This window comes from Labrus bergylta, chromosome 7 (assembly GCF_963930695.1).
Source record: "Labrus bergylta chromosome 7, fLabBer1.1, whole genome shotgun sequence".
In the NCBI taxonomy this organism is placed as follows: domain Eukaryota; kingdom Metazoa; phylum Chordata; class Actinopteri; order Labriformes; family Labridae; genus Labrus; species Labrus bergylta.
Window position 1 is genome coordinate 33,292,835 of NC_089201.1, and position 13,515 is coordinate 33,306,349.

General features: G+C 44.9%; 2 protein-coding genes across 11 annotated transcripts in view; both read right to left on the bottom strand.

Annotated features, from left to right (window-relative positions):
• LOC136179750 (NLR family CARD domain-containing protein 3-like) overlaps nucleotides 1–13,515 on the bottom strand; it is a 497,803-nt gene that overhangs the window by 388,788 nt on the left and 95,500 nt on the right. The gene's annotated exons all lie outside the window — the stretch shown is intronic.
• lrp5 (low density lipoprotein receptor-related protein 5) overlaps nucleotides 1–13,515 on the bottom strand; it is a 60,671-nt gene that overhangs the window by 12,280 nt on the left and 34,876 nt on the right. For both annotated transcript variants that reach the window (XM_065957422.1, XM_065957423.1), the window contains exons 12-21: nucleotides 10,113–10,329; nucleotides 9,884–10,037; nucleotides 9,660–9,795; nucleotides 8,310–8,554; nucleotides 7,475–7,659; nucleotides 3,256–3,404; nucleotides 3,002–3,179; nucleotides 2,354–2,550; nucleotides 1,796–1,995; nucleotides 1,514–1,704 (exon numbers count right to left, since the gene is read on the bottom strand). In XM_065957422.1, coding sequence (XP_065813494.1) covers nucleotides 1,514–1,704; nucleotides 1,796–1,995; nucleotides 2,354–2,550; nucleotides 3,002–3,179; nucleotides 3,256–3,404; nucleotides 7,475–7,659; nucleotides 8,310–8,554; nucleotides 9,660–9,795; nucleotides 9,884–10,037; nucleotides 10,113–10,329 — 1,852 coding nt within the window. The remainder of the gene's footprint in view (nucleotides 1–1,513; nucleotides 1,705–1,795; nucleotides 1,996–2,353; nucleotides 2,551–3,001; nucleotides 3,180–3,255; nucleotides 3,405–7,474; nucleotides 7,660–8,309; nucleotides 8,555–9,659; nucleotides 9,796–9,883; nucleotides 10,038–10,112; nucleotides 10,330–13,515) is intronic.

Below are 13,515 nucleotides of genomic sequence, written 5' to 3' on the forward strand. Positions count from 1 at the left end.
AAAATGAAAGACATGGAAGCAGATTCTATAGCTGGGGTCCCCAAACTACGGCCCGCGGCCGGATACGGCCCCTCCCCATATTTGGCCCAGCCCTCAGAACAATTCCAAAATCGCATTTTGAAAATTATTATTATTATTTTTTTTAATTTTTATCATAGACCTGTAAAAGTCTGGCTTTTTAAATAAAATGTTCCTTAACTGTTAACTATTTTCAATCTTATCTATTCGTAAATTAATTAGTAAGTAACTTTTTCACAAACACACAGAACGTGACATTTGACGTCAAGTGACATTCCGTGTTGATAGCAAATCCGAGGCCGATCAGGAGAAGCGAGCCGGCTAGAAACCTCAACAACACAAAAAATGTATTCGGAATGCAGGATATTTAACCAGCAGTGGACAAATGATTATTTTGGAAATGGTACCTTACTTTTTTATCGGACGTGACAGAACTGTTAAAGGGCCTTCACTTGCAGCTCCAAGGCAAGGGGAAGCTGATTTGTGATATTCCCAAATAAAACCATTTGAGGTGAAACTAGTGCTGATCGTGGGACAGGTGCAAAAGCAAAACTTCACCCATCTCCCTGCTACCCAAAAACTCTCTGCTGAGAAACCAGCGGTCCCGTTTCCAACTGAAGAGTGTTTGGAAGCACTGGAAATACTGAAGACGGAGTTTGGTGCGTGATTCCGTGAATTACATGTTCACTCGAAAGAAATCCGTCTTTTCCAGAACCCCTTTGTTGCCGACATTGACGAAGCCCTGCCTTCTTATCAGTTTGAGTTGGCGAGTTACAAAATTGTGTTGCTTTGAAAGACGCATTGGATTCTATGTGGCACTCCCAAAAGACAATTACCCAAACATCAAAAAGCATGCTATGAAGATGTCCACACTTTTTGGCAGCACATATATCTGCGAGCAAACCTTTTCACACATGAAACTGCTGAAAACTCCGATGAGATCAAGACTTACCGATGAACATTTGCATCAGTCTTTGAGACTGGCTGTGACAAAATGCATAACAAAATAATAAAATGATCTAGCATTAGGCATAATAAACAAATATCCTGAAACTACACTAGCATCAGTAGGCATAGCAAATATATAATCATAATAAAATCTATCGCCACAATAATACCGGTAGTCACTGCAGCACATGTTATTTTCTGTTACAGACAGACCCTGGCGCCCCGTCAGAGAAAGGCAAAGTTATGTGGCCCTCAAAGAAAAAAGTTTGGGGACCCCTGTTCAATAGGATGTGGATGTTTCAGCTCGGCTGTTTGAACAACTGATTCTCAGATAAGACTCATAGATGGTTCTATTTTAATCTAAATGTTGTGTTTTGTAAATTGTACTTTGTCTCTCTTTGTGTTTCCGTCTGTAACTTTGTGTTTTTGCTGCTGCCTGTCTCGACCAGGTCTCCCTTGAAAAAGAGGTTTTTAATCTCAATGGGACCAACCTGGTTGAATAAATAAAAAAAGAGGTGAAGCGACTACGATGTTTAAAATCTCTCACCTGTCAGGTCGCTGCTCTCGATGCGTTTGAGGTCTCCGTCCACCCAGAACAGTTTCCCCAGTTTGTTGTCGAGAGCGAGGGCGACGGGTCGGATGAGTCCCGTGGTGAACAGAGACTCTCTCTCCGTCCCGTCCAGACTCGCTCCCTCGATCTTAGCCGAGCGCTCCTGAACCGTGGTGAAGTACAAGTACCTGCAGAGAGACGCACGCCGTGTTCACCCCGAGTCGATCCTTTCTAAACGTAGAGCACAACACGTCTGCGTTCAAAACGCTCCTTTCTTACCCTTTCTCGGCGTTGACCACGATGGCTCGCGGTTTGTCCGTGTCGTCCTTCAGGACCACGCCCACTGTGTGTCCGTCCATGCGCTGCACGTTGATGGTGTTGGTGGTCTCACAGGTCCAGTAAAGATGGCGGCTGTAGGGGTCCAGGCTGAGGTCGTGGAGCTGGTTGTCCTGAACGCTGCTGCTGACGATCATGGAGGACTGCAGGACGCACAGGTCACATGGTCAACACGGGATGTCATAATAATATAATAAGTATTATTTGTTTACGAAGCGCTTTAAATCAAAGTGCTGTACAAAACAATAGTTTTTAACCACTTCCTGCATCACATGTTAGCTCGGTTCAGAGCGCCGTTTTACGCGGTGATATTTACCGCCCTGTGATGTTTCTCCTTCAGTCTGAATGTTGGCGGCGTAATGAGGGGAGGAAGTGACCGTATTATAAATGAAACGTATTATTATTATCATTATTATTAAATCTGACTTTAAGAACAAAGATAATAAACATTAAAAGTGTTTTCATCCTCTTTGATAATCCTCCAGCTGTGTGAGTCGTTACCATGGCGCCGTCGTCTCTCGCCCGGCGGATGTTCTGCCGGCCGTCCAGCCAGTACACCAGCCGGTCCAGCGGGTCGTAGTTGACGGCGCGGACGTTCCTCAGGACGTGGATGGGCAGGATGATGTCAGGACTCTGCTCGCCCAGAACCATCCGGCTGATACTCGCCTTCTGGCTGAAGAGCAGGAAGCTGGAGGGAGCTGCACACACACACACACACACACACACACACACACACACACACACACACACACACACACACACACACACACACACACACACACAGGTCACACACACACACACACACACACACACACACACAGGTCACACACACACACAGACACAGGTCACACACACACAGGTCACACACACACACACACACACACACACACACACACACACACACACACACACAGGTCACACACACACACACACACACACAGGTCACACACACACACACACACACACACACACATACAGGTCACACACAGGAAATAAATAATAAAGGAAATAAAAAGATCAAAATATAAAACATGCATCAACGGAGCGTGCAGCGGGCAATGTGAAGAGACTGTTGTCATGGAGACAGGACGCTGTACTTCACTTCCTGTTCCATGTGTGTGTGTGTGTGTGTGTCTGCTCTCTACTCACAGCTGCAGTTTCGTCCGTCCGAGTTCAGAGTGTAGTGGGAGGCGCAGCGGCACTGAGCGCCAGCGGGCGTGGCCAGGCACAGGTGGGCGCAGTTTCCGTTGCTATGGGAACACTCGTTGGTTCCCTCCTGACGGGACGAGTGGAACACGAGAATGTCGAGCATGAGCTCCAGCTGGCCCTGAGGACACGGAGAGGACATTTATTCAGAAAAAAGTCGTCTCCAGGTAAGACAAAAAGAGGAAGTGGGCGTGTACCTGCAGCACCACAGTGCGGTTGAGTCCGCTGCGCTTGTCCGCACGCTCGATGCTGCGCAGGTTGAAGTCGGTCCAGTAGATGAAGTCTCGGTACTGAGTGAGACCGAAGGGGTGAGGCAGGTCGTCCACGATGATCTCCCTCTGCAGGCCTGGAGGAGACATGACAACAAGATGACAGTAATGTAGCATTAGCATCAAAGCGCTAACCGTGTGAGCACAGAGCACCCTGCTGACTCTCTAATGGATGGTGTTATCTGATAGCTCTCTAATGGATGGTGTTGTCTGATAGCTCTCTAATAGATGGTGTTGTCTGATAGCTCTCTAATGGATGGTGTCGTCTGATAGCTCTCTAATGGATGGTGTTGTCTGATAGCTCTCTAATGGATGGTGTTGTCTGATAGCTCTCTAATGGATGGTGTTGTCTGATAGCTCTCTAATGGATGGTGTTATCTGATAGCTCTCTAATGGATGGTGTTGTCTGATAGCTCTCTAATAGATGGTGTTGTCTGATAGCTCTCTAATGGATGGTGTTGTCTGATAGCTCTCTAATAGATGGTGTTGTCTGATAGCTCTCTAATAGATGGTGTTGTCTGATAGCTCTCTAATGGATGGTGTTGTCTGATAGCTCTCTAATGGATGGTGTCATCTGATAGCTCTCTAATGGATGGTGTTATCTGATAGCTCTCTAATGGATGGTGTCGTCTGATAGCTCTCTAATAGATGGTGTTGTCTGATAGCTCTCTAATAGATGGTGTTGTCTGATAGCTCTCTAATAGATGGTGTTGTCTGATAGCTCTCTAATAGATGGTGTTATCTGATAGCTCTCTAATAGATGGTGTTGTCTGATAGCTCTCTAATAGATGGTGTTGTCTGATAGCTCTCTAATAGATGGTGTTGTCTGATAGCTCTCTAATAGATGGTGTTATCTGATAGCTCTCTAATAGATGGTGTTGTCTGATAGCTCTCTAATGGATGGTGTTGTCTGATAGCTCTCTAATAGATGGTGTTGTCTGATAGCTCTCTAATAGATGGTGTTGTCTGATAGCTCTCTAATGGATGGTGTTGTCTGATAGCTCTCTAATAGATGGTGTTGTCTGATAGCTCTCTCATGGATGGTGTTGTCTGATAGCTCTCTAATGGATGGTGTTATCTGATAGCTCTCTAATGGATGGTGTTGTCTGATAGCTCTCTAATGGATGGTGTTGTCTGATAGCTCTCTAATAGATGGTGTTGTCTGATAGCTCTCTAATAGATGGTGTTGTCTGATAGCTCTCTAATGGATGGTGTTATCTGATAGCTCTCTAATGGATGGTGTTGTCTGATAGCTCTCTAATAGATGGTGTTGTCTGATAGCTCTCTAATGGATGGTGTTGTCTGATAGCTCTCTAATAGATGGTGTTATCTGATAGCTCTCTCATGGATGGTGTTGTCTGATAGCTCTCTAATGGATGGTGTTGTCTGATAGCTCTCTCATGGATGGTGTTGTCTGATAGCTCTCTAATAGATGGTGTTGTCTGATAGCTCTCTAATGGATGGTGTTATCTGATAGCTCTCTAATGGATGGTGTTGTCTGATAGCTCTCTAATGGATGGTGTTGTCTGATAGCTCTCTAATGGATGGTGTTGTCTGATAGCTCTCTAATGGATGGTGTTGTCTGATAGCTCTCTAATAGATGGTGTTGTCTGATAGCTCTCTAATAGATGGTGTTATCTGATAGCTCTCTCATGGATGGTGTTGTCTGATAGCTCTCTAATAGATGGTGTTGTCTGATAGCTCTCTCATGGATGGTGTTGTCTGATAGCTCTCTAATAGATGGTGTTGTCTGATAGCTCTCTAATAGATGGTGTTGTCTGATAGCTCTCTAATAGATGGTGTTGTCTGATAGCTCTCTAATGGATGGTGTTGTCTGATAGCTCTCTAATGGATGGTGTTGTCTGATAGCTCTCTAATAGATGGTGTTGTCTGATAGCTCTCTAATAGATGGTGTTGTCTGATAGCTCTCTAATAGATGGTGTTGTCTGATAGCTCTCTAATAGATGGTGTTGTCTGATAGCTCTCTAATAGATGGTGTTGTCTGATAGCTCTCTAATAGATGGTGTTGTCTGATAGCTCTCTAATAGATGGTGTTGTCTGATAGCTCTCTAATGGATGGTGTTGTCTGATAGCTCTCTAATGGATGGTGTTGTCTGATAGCTCTCTAATGGATGGTGTTGTCTGATAGCTCTCTAATAGATGGTGTTGTCTGATAGCTCTCTAATAGATGGTGTTGTCTGATAGCTCTCTAATAGATGGTGTTGTCTGATAGCTCTCTAATGGATGGTGTTGTCTGATAGCTCTCTAATAGATGGTGTTGTCTGATAGCTCTCTCATGGATGGTGTTGTCTGATAGCTCTCTCATGGATGGTGTTGTCTGATAGCTCTCTAATAGATGGTGTTGTCTGATAGCTCTCTAATAGATGGTGTTATCTGATAGCTCTCTAATGGATGGTGTTATCTGATAGCTCTCTAATAGATGGTGTTGTCTGATAGCTCTCTAATGGATGGTGTTGTCTGATAGCTCTCTAATAGATGGTGTTGTCTGATAGCTCTCTAATGGATGGTGTTATCTGATAGCTCTCTAATGGATGGTGTTATCTGATAGCTCTCTAATGGATGGTGTTGTCTGATAGCTCTCTAATAGATGGTGTTGTCTGATAGCTCTCTAATGGATGGTGTTGTCTGATAGCTCTCTAATGGATGGTGTTGTCTGATAGCTCTCTAATGGATGGTGTTGTCTGATAGCTCTCTAATAGATGGTGTTGTCTGATAGCTCTCTAATGGATGGTGTTGTCTGATAGCTCTCTAATGGATGGTGTTGTCTGATAGCTCTCTAATGGATGGTGTTGTCTGATAGCTCTCTCATGGATGGTGTTGTCTGATAGCTCTCTAATGGATGGTGTTGTCTGATAGCTCTCTAATGGATGGTGTTGTCTGATAGCTCTCTAATGGATGGTGTTGTCTGATAGCTCTCTCATGGATGGTGTTGTCTGATAGCTCTCTAATAGATGGTGTTGTCTGATAGCTCTCTAATAGATGGTGTTGTCTGATAGCTCTCTAATAGATGGTGTTGTCTGATAGCTCTCTAATGGATGGTGTTGTCTGATAGCTCTCTAATAGATGGTGTTGTCTGATAGCTCTCTAATAGATGGTGTTGTCTGATAGCTCTCTAATAGCTCTCTAATAGATGGTGTTGTCTGATAGCTCTCTCATGGATGGTGTTGTCTGATAGCTCTCTAATAGATGGTGTTGTCTGATAGCTCTCTAATGGATGGTGTTGTCTGATAGCTCTCTCATGGATGGTGTTGTCTGATAGCTCTCTAATAGATGGTGTTGTCTGATAGCTCTCTAATGGATGGTGTTGTCTGATAGCTCTCTAATAGATGGTGTTATCTGATAGCTCTCTAATAGATGGTGTTATCTGATAGCTCTCTCATGGATGGTGTTGTCTGATAGCTCTCTAATGGATGGTGTTGTCTGATAGCTCTCTAATAGATGGTGTTGTCTGATAGCTCTCTCATGGATGGTGTTGTCTGATAGCTCTCTAATAGATGGTGTTGTCTGATAGCTCTCTAATGGATGGTGTTGTCTGATAGCTCTCTAATGGATGATGTCATCTGATAGCTCTCTAATAGATGGTGTTGTCTGATAGCTCTCTAATAGATGGTGTTGTCTGATAGCTCTCTAATGGATGGTGTTGTCTGATAGCTCTCTCATGGATGGTGTTGTCTGATAGCTCTCTAATGGATGGTGTTGTCTGATAGCTCTCTAATGGATGGTGTTGTCTGATAGCTCTCTCATGGATGGTGTTGTCTGATAGCTCTCTAATGGATGGTGTTGTCTGATAGCTCTCTAATAGATGGTGTTATCTGATAGCTCTCTCATGGATGGTGTTGTCTGATAGCTCTCTAATGGATGGTGTTGTCTGATAGCTCTCTAATGGATGGTGTTATCTGATAGCTCTCTCATGGATGGTGTTGTCTGATAGCTCTCTAATGGATGGTGTTGTCTGATAGCTCTCTAATAGATGGTGTTGTCTGATAGCTCTCTAATGGATGGTGTTGTCTGATAGCTCTCTCATGGATGGTGTTGTCTGATAGCTCTCTAATAGATGGTGTTGTCTGATAGCTCTCTAATGGATGGTGTTGTCTGATAGCTCTCTAATGGATGGTGTTGTCTGAACCTTGCATGTTGGTGCTCTCGATCATGCACGTGTCCAGGTCGGTCCAGTACAGTCGGTGGTCTACGTAGTCGATGGTCAGTCCGTTGGCCCGGCCCACTTTGTCCACCAGGGTGTTTGTGGTGCTGCCGTCCATGTAGGCCCGGGCGATGCGAGGCCGACCCCCCCACTCGGTCCAGTACATGAATCTGCACAACAACACAAACATTACACAACGTCTCCACGGCGGCGTGCTGCAGGAACACGCTCTCCTGTTTCCTGTTTACTCAGAAACATGTTTGTGTTTTTAATTAATGACATCATTGATGACATCAGATGCCTAGAGGCGAGCACGCTGACAGATCTGAACCATGACATCATGAAGACATCCACAGGTGAGGTTCACACACACACACACACACACACACACACACACACACACACACACACACACACACACACACACACAGACACACACACACACACACATACACACACACACACAAAGACACACACATACAGACACACACACACACACACAGTCACACGCATACAGACACACACACACACACACACACACACACACACACAGTCACACGCATACACACACACAGTGGGTAACAAACTGGTTTAATAGCATCCTGCCTCTCTCAGCTGGAGGGTTATGGGAGAAAAGGGGGCGTGGCTTTGGCTGTGGTACCTGCATACCTTCATGATGACATCGCTTCACTCTCTCAGAGTGAAAACACACGCTACATGAAGTCACACCTCACAGACACACGGGCCTGCAGCAGCCCGATTCATCCTGTTCACACTCGTCCACAAAGCGTTCTTTGGATGTTGTAGTTCTCGTTCTTACCCGTTGGCGGGGTCCAGAGCCAGGGAGCGAGGGTTGTCCAGCGAGCGAGGGTTATCCAGGTCCTTGCAGACCAGAACCTGTCGATGCTGACCGTCCAGCCGGGCCACCTCGATGCGGTTCGTGCCCGTGTCGGCCCAGTAGATGTTGCGACCCATCCAGTCGACCGCCATGCCTTCTGGGTAGTCGAGTCCAAACTCTATGACGTGCTCCACAGAGCTGCCGTTCATGTACGCCCGGCTGATCGTCTGAGAGACACGAGGAAAGGTTAAGATTACTTATTAATCCGACACGGCGCCTGCAGGTCGATCACAGACGTCACTGAGAACAGAAAGAACCAAACGCTGGTCACAGTTTGTTTTTCATGTCAGTCCTCAGTGTCTCCCTGTAGTCTCAGTGATGTAGAAGTCTGTCTCATTTCACTTTAACTAACTCAGACAGTAATATCCACCTGATGACATCACACACTGACCTCATGACATCACACACTGACCTCATGACATCACACATTGACCTCATGACATCACACATTGACCTCATGACATCACACATTGACCTCATGACATCACACATTGACCTCATGACATCACACACTGACCTCATGACATCACACACTGACCTCATGACATCACACACTGACCTCATGACATCACACACTGACCTCATGACATCACACACTGACCTTATGACATCACACACTGACCTTATGACATCACACACTGACCATATGACATCACACACTGACCATATGACATCACACACTGACCTCATGACATCACACACTGACCTCATGACATCACACACTGACCTCATGACATCACACACTGACCTTTGTTACCGTTCCTTTGAGCTGTTTGACCTCACTTTTTTATCCCTAACCACTTCCTGTTTCTGTGCTCAACTTCCTGTCCAACCTTCCATCTACAGGAAGGGCCTTACTTTATTTCAAAATAAAAGCACACAGCAAGTAACAATACTCTCAGCTTAAGAAAGTACAAAAATTTCAAAATAAAAACTAAAACAATTTTATTTCTAAATGCAAAATAAAGGCTTTTCAAACATGCGATTAAAAATGTGATCGTTTGACAGGCTTACTTTTTCTAAACTCTGATAGCTGTGTGTTTTGTTTGTGTTTACCTTTCATAAGTACGGAGGCCCTGAAGGTCAAATGCAAAAGCACGGGTAGGACTGCACTACTTGTTTGTGATTGGACAAAACCAAGGTTGTTTGCAACATTGACACATCACTTCCTGTTTACATTTTCCTTGTTTGGATGAAGTCGCTGAGGAAATATCAGAAACGTTTTTGTGTTCCATTAAATTCAGTCATTACACTTCAATAACCCCCGCTCACCTTGGCCTGAATGTCCGTCCAATAAATCCTCCTCTCTGACACGTCGAAGTCGAGAGCGGACGCCTCTTTGACGCCGCTCAGAGGGATCGCCACGTCGTTACTGTTTGTACCCAGAGAGATGCTGCGGATGTTGTCCCTGACAGAGAAAATCTGCTGGTTAACACCTCACACACACTTTTATTCATTCTTCAGGAGTGTGTGTGTGTGTGTGTGTGTGTGTTTACCTGTTGGTAAAGAGCAGGAAGGCTTCAGGCACCACGCAGGTCTGCAGGTCTGACAGCAGCTCCATCCCCATTGGACACGCACAGCTGACCGCCTGCCGACACCAGAAACAAAGATGGCTGCACCCGCCGTTATCCACCGCACAGCCGTTTTTACCTGCAGGAAGACGGGAAGTAAAGTTTAATATTCATTCCTGTCAGTAACGTCAGCTCAACGTGTCCGGCTCCTCACCGTAAGTCTCCGTCACTTTAGTGGCCTTCAGCCCCATGAGGTCAGGCAGCTGGTCGATGATGATCTCTCGGACCGCCGTGGCTTTGTGGACCCTCTCGATGCTGCGCCGCTGCCAGTCGGTCCAGTAGATGAAGTCTCCGAGCAGAGTGAAACCGAAGATGTGAGGCAGCTTGTCCTCCAGCAGAGTCTGCCTGTTACTGCCGTCCACGTTTATCATCTAAGAGAGACGAGAACAAAAGGAAACTTTAGAGATTTAGTGCAAGTAAAGAAAATCTCATAAACCCTCAGACATCAGATTCATTCACGACTCTCTGAAGTCACTAAGGACAAAAATGTCCACTAACAAAAAACTGATCTAAAAATAGAACAGATTGATATTTCTTTCTACTTTTTTCTGCATAAATCTCTTGAACAACTTCAGCCCTGCTCAAACATTAAATCATTTTTAGGAATTTAACCCTTTAAATGCCAGTTTGATTACTTGATGTTACTGTTGTTATTTATTATTATTATTATTTAACAAAAAAAAGAGTTATTTTCCATAAAACAAATATTTGGTGGCTGGGGGATTTTTTAAAAATCAGTCTTGGATATGTCAAAGATTATCCAAAATATTGACTTTGATGCATTGTTAGTTTTTGCGTAGCATCAGATTTAAAATGTAGTTCCCTGTTGGGACAGTGGAGGGCGAAAATGTCCAATTTACAAAAACTGCTATAAAAATAAAACAGATTGATATTTTTTTGCATAAATCTCTTTAAACAACTTCAGCCCTGCTAAAAACTACCAAATATTGAGTAATTATCAGGAATTTAACCCTTTAAATGCCAGTTTGATTACATGATTCTGGCATTTAAAGGGTTAAATTCCTAAAACTGATTGAATGTTTGGTAGTTTTGAGCAGGGCTGAAGTTGTTTAAGAGGTTTATGCAGAAAAAAGTAGAAAGAAATATCAATCTGTTCTACTCTTAAGAGGGTAGTAAACATGTTTCACAGTTTTCTATTGATCTATTAAAAAAATAAAATGTCTTTCTTATAAAAGATGTGTTCCATATGCACTAACACAGACAAAATGATGACTAGATGAAGAGGAAACATTTGACCAAATGGACAGAAATGTCCATAATGTTGCAAGAGGGTTAAGGCCTTAAATTCTGTATTTTAAAAAATGTTTTAAAACTGTACGGAGGCCATGAAAACAAAGGAAGGGGAAAAAGCAGAAAATGTGGTTCACTCATGTCCTTGAGCATCTATCAGCTCTATAGTTGCTATTCAGCAGCTGACCCTGACCTTTGACCTGTGGGGTGGGGTATATACGAGGCATAGGTCGGGGGTTAAGGGGCAGGAAGGGAGGAGAGGGGCTGTAGGAAGCAGGATGGAGGGAGAGACACACAGGGATGAAATAATGGAAACAGACTGGAAAGTGATTCTTAAAGGGGAATTCCACCAACTCTGACATGAACACGCTCTGTTCCTAAAGTGATGATGAACTAGAGGACGTCCTCCTTCATACACACAGCAACAGGTCCCACACAACTCTTACAAGATGCTCCTCATATTCCATGTATTTAAAAACATCTCTGGTGACCTCCACGTGCAGAGCGAGGGTCTCGCTGCAGGGATCATTGAACATTAAATCTCAAACTGAAGAAGAAAGATTTATGTGTTTGAGGCTTTTGTGTTTATTTTTCAATTAAGTTCCATGAAATGTCGTTAAGCAACGGCCGTTAAATCATCATTACATAGTTAGAAACAGAGAAGTGTGTGTGTGTGTGTGTGTGTGTGTGTGTGTGTGTGTGTGTGTGTGTGTGTGTGTGTGTGTGTCAGTCACAAGGCATCTATTACGAGACTGAAAGCTGATACAGGCACCGCAGCCAACATGTTCCCCTGCGTGTGTGTGTGTGTGTGTGTGTGTGTGTGTGTGTGTGTGTGTGTGTGTTGAGAGTGAGAGCTACAATCTACAGGCCTACAATTAGAGCCGCTGTGTGTCCCTCCTCCGCCCGGGTTATTCCTGGACTGACAGGGACTGAAATAGACACACATGTTATTTTGGACACACACTCGTCTGCGGAGTGTGTGTCCGTCTCGCTGTGGGCCACGTGATGCAGAGTGAGCGCCGCAGGCCGTACAGAACACTTCACACTCTGATTCTGCACAAAGGCCTCAAAGGCTGACAGATGATTCTATCAGATATACTTGCGTCTATATATCAGAAGTCCCGCCCCCTCTTGATTTTGATTTGTCAGTGAGGGAGAAATGACCTTGACAAGCATGGCGCTGTTCTCAAAGTTAAACTTCCTTCAGCTGAGCGCGCTCAGGACGCCGTCTGTAGACTAATACAGAAAATGAGGCTCTTTGATCCTCACATTTTCTGCAGTGAGAGCGAGAGATGGTCATGTGACCTGGTACAGTTTGGAAGTTTAAATAATCAGTTAATTAAGTGATTATGAACTTAAAATGTAATTTCACAGCAACGTACCACATCCCCCCCCCCTCCTCTCTAGAGTGGATGCTCACTCAGGTCACCATGTGGTGGACTCCCCCCCCCCTCTCTCTAGAGTGGACGCTCACTCAGGTCACCATGTGGTGGACTCCCCCCCCCCCTCTCTAGAGTGGACGCTCACTCAGGTCACCATGTGGTGGACTCCCCCCCCCCCTCTCTAGAGTGGACGCTCACTCAGGTCACCATGTGGTGGACTCCCCCCCCCCCCCTCTCTAGAGTGGACGCTCACTCAGGTCACCATGTGGTGGACTCCCCCCCCCCCCCTCTCTAGAGTGGACGCTCACTCAGGTCACCATGTGGTGGACTCCCCCCCCCCCCCCCCTCTCTAGAGTGGATGCTCACTCAGGTCACCATGTGGTGGACAAAACAGAAAAAATAAACCATTCACTTTGATGGACCTCTGACCTGAGGGAGGGTCCCAACCCCTCCACAAAAAACCTTTTCATTTATCACGGTGACACAATTAGACACGGCCATCCCCGCTTTCTCTACGCTGCCTTTTCCATCGAGAGTGATTCTCTCAGAGTGATTCTCTCAGAGTGATTCTCTCAGAGTGATTCTCTGAGAGTGATTCTCTCAGAGTGATTCTCTCAGAGTGATTCTCTGAGAGTGATTCTCTGAGAGTGATTCTCTCAGAGTGATTCTCAGAGAGTGATTCTCAGAGTGATTCTCTGAGAGTGATTCTCAGAGTGATTCTCAGAGTGATTCTCTGAGAGTGATTCTCAGAGTGATTCTCAGAGTGATTCTCTGAGAGTGATTCTCAGAGTGATTCTCAGAGTGATTCTCTGAGAGTGATTCTCAGAGTGATTCTCTCAGAGTGATTCTCTCAGAGTGATTCTCAGAGTGATTCTCAGAGTGATTCTCAGAGTGATTCTCTGAGAGTGATTCTCAGAGTGATTC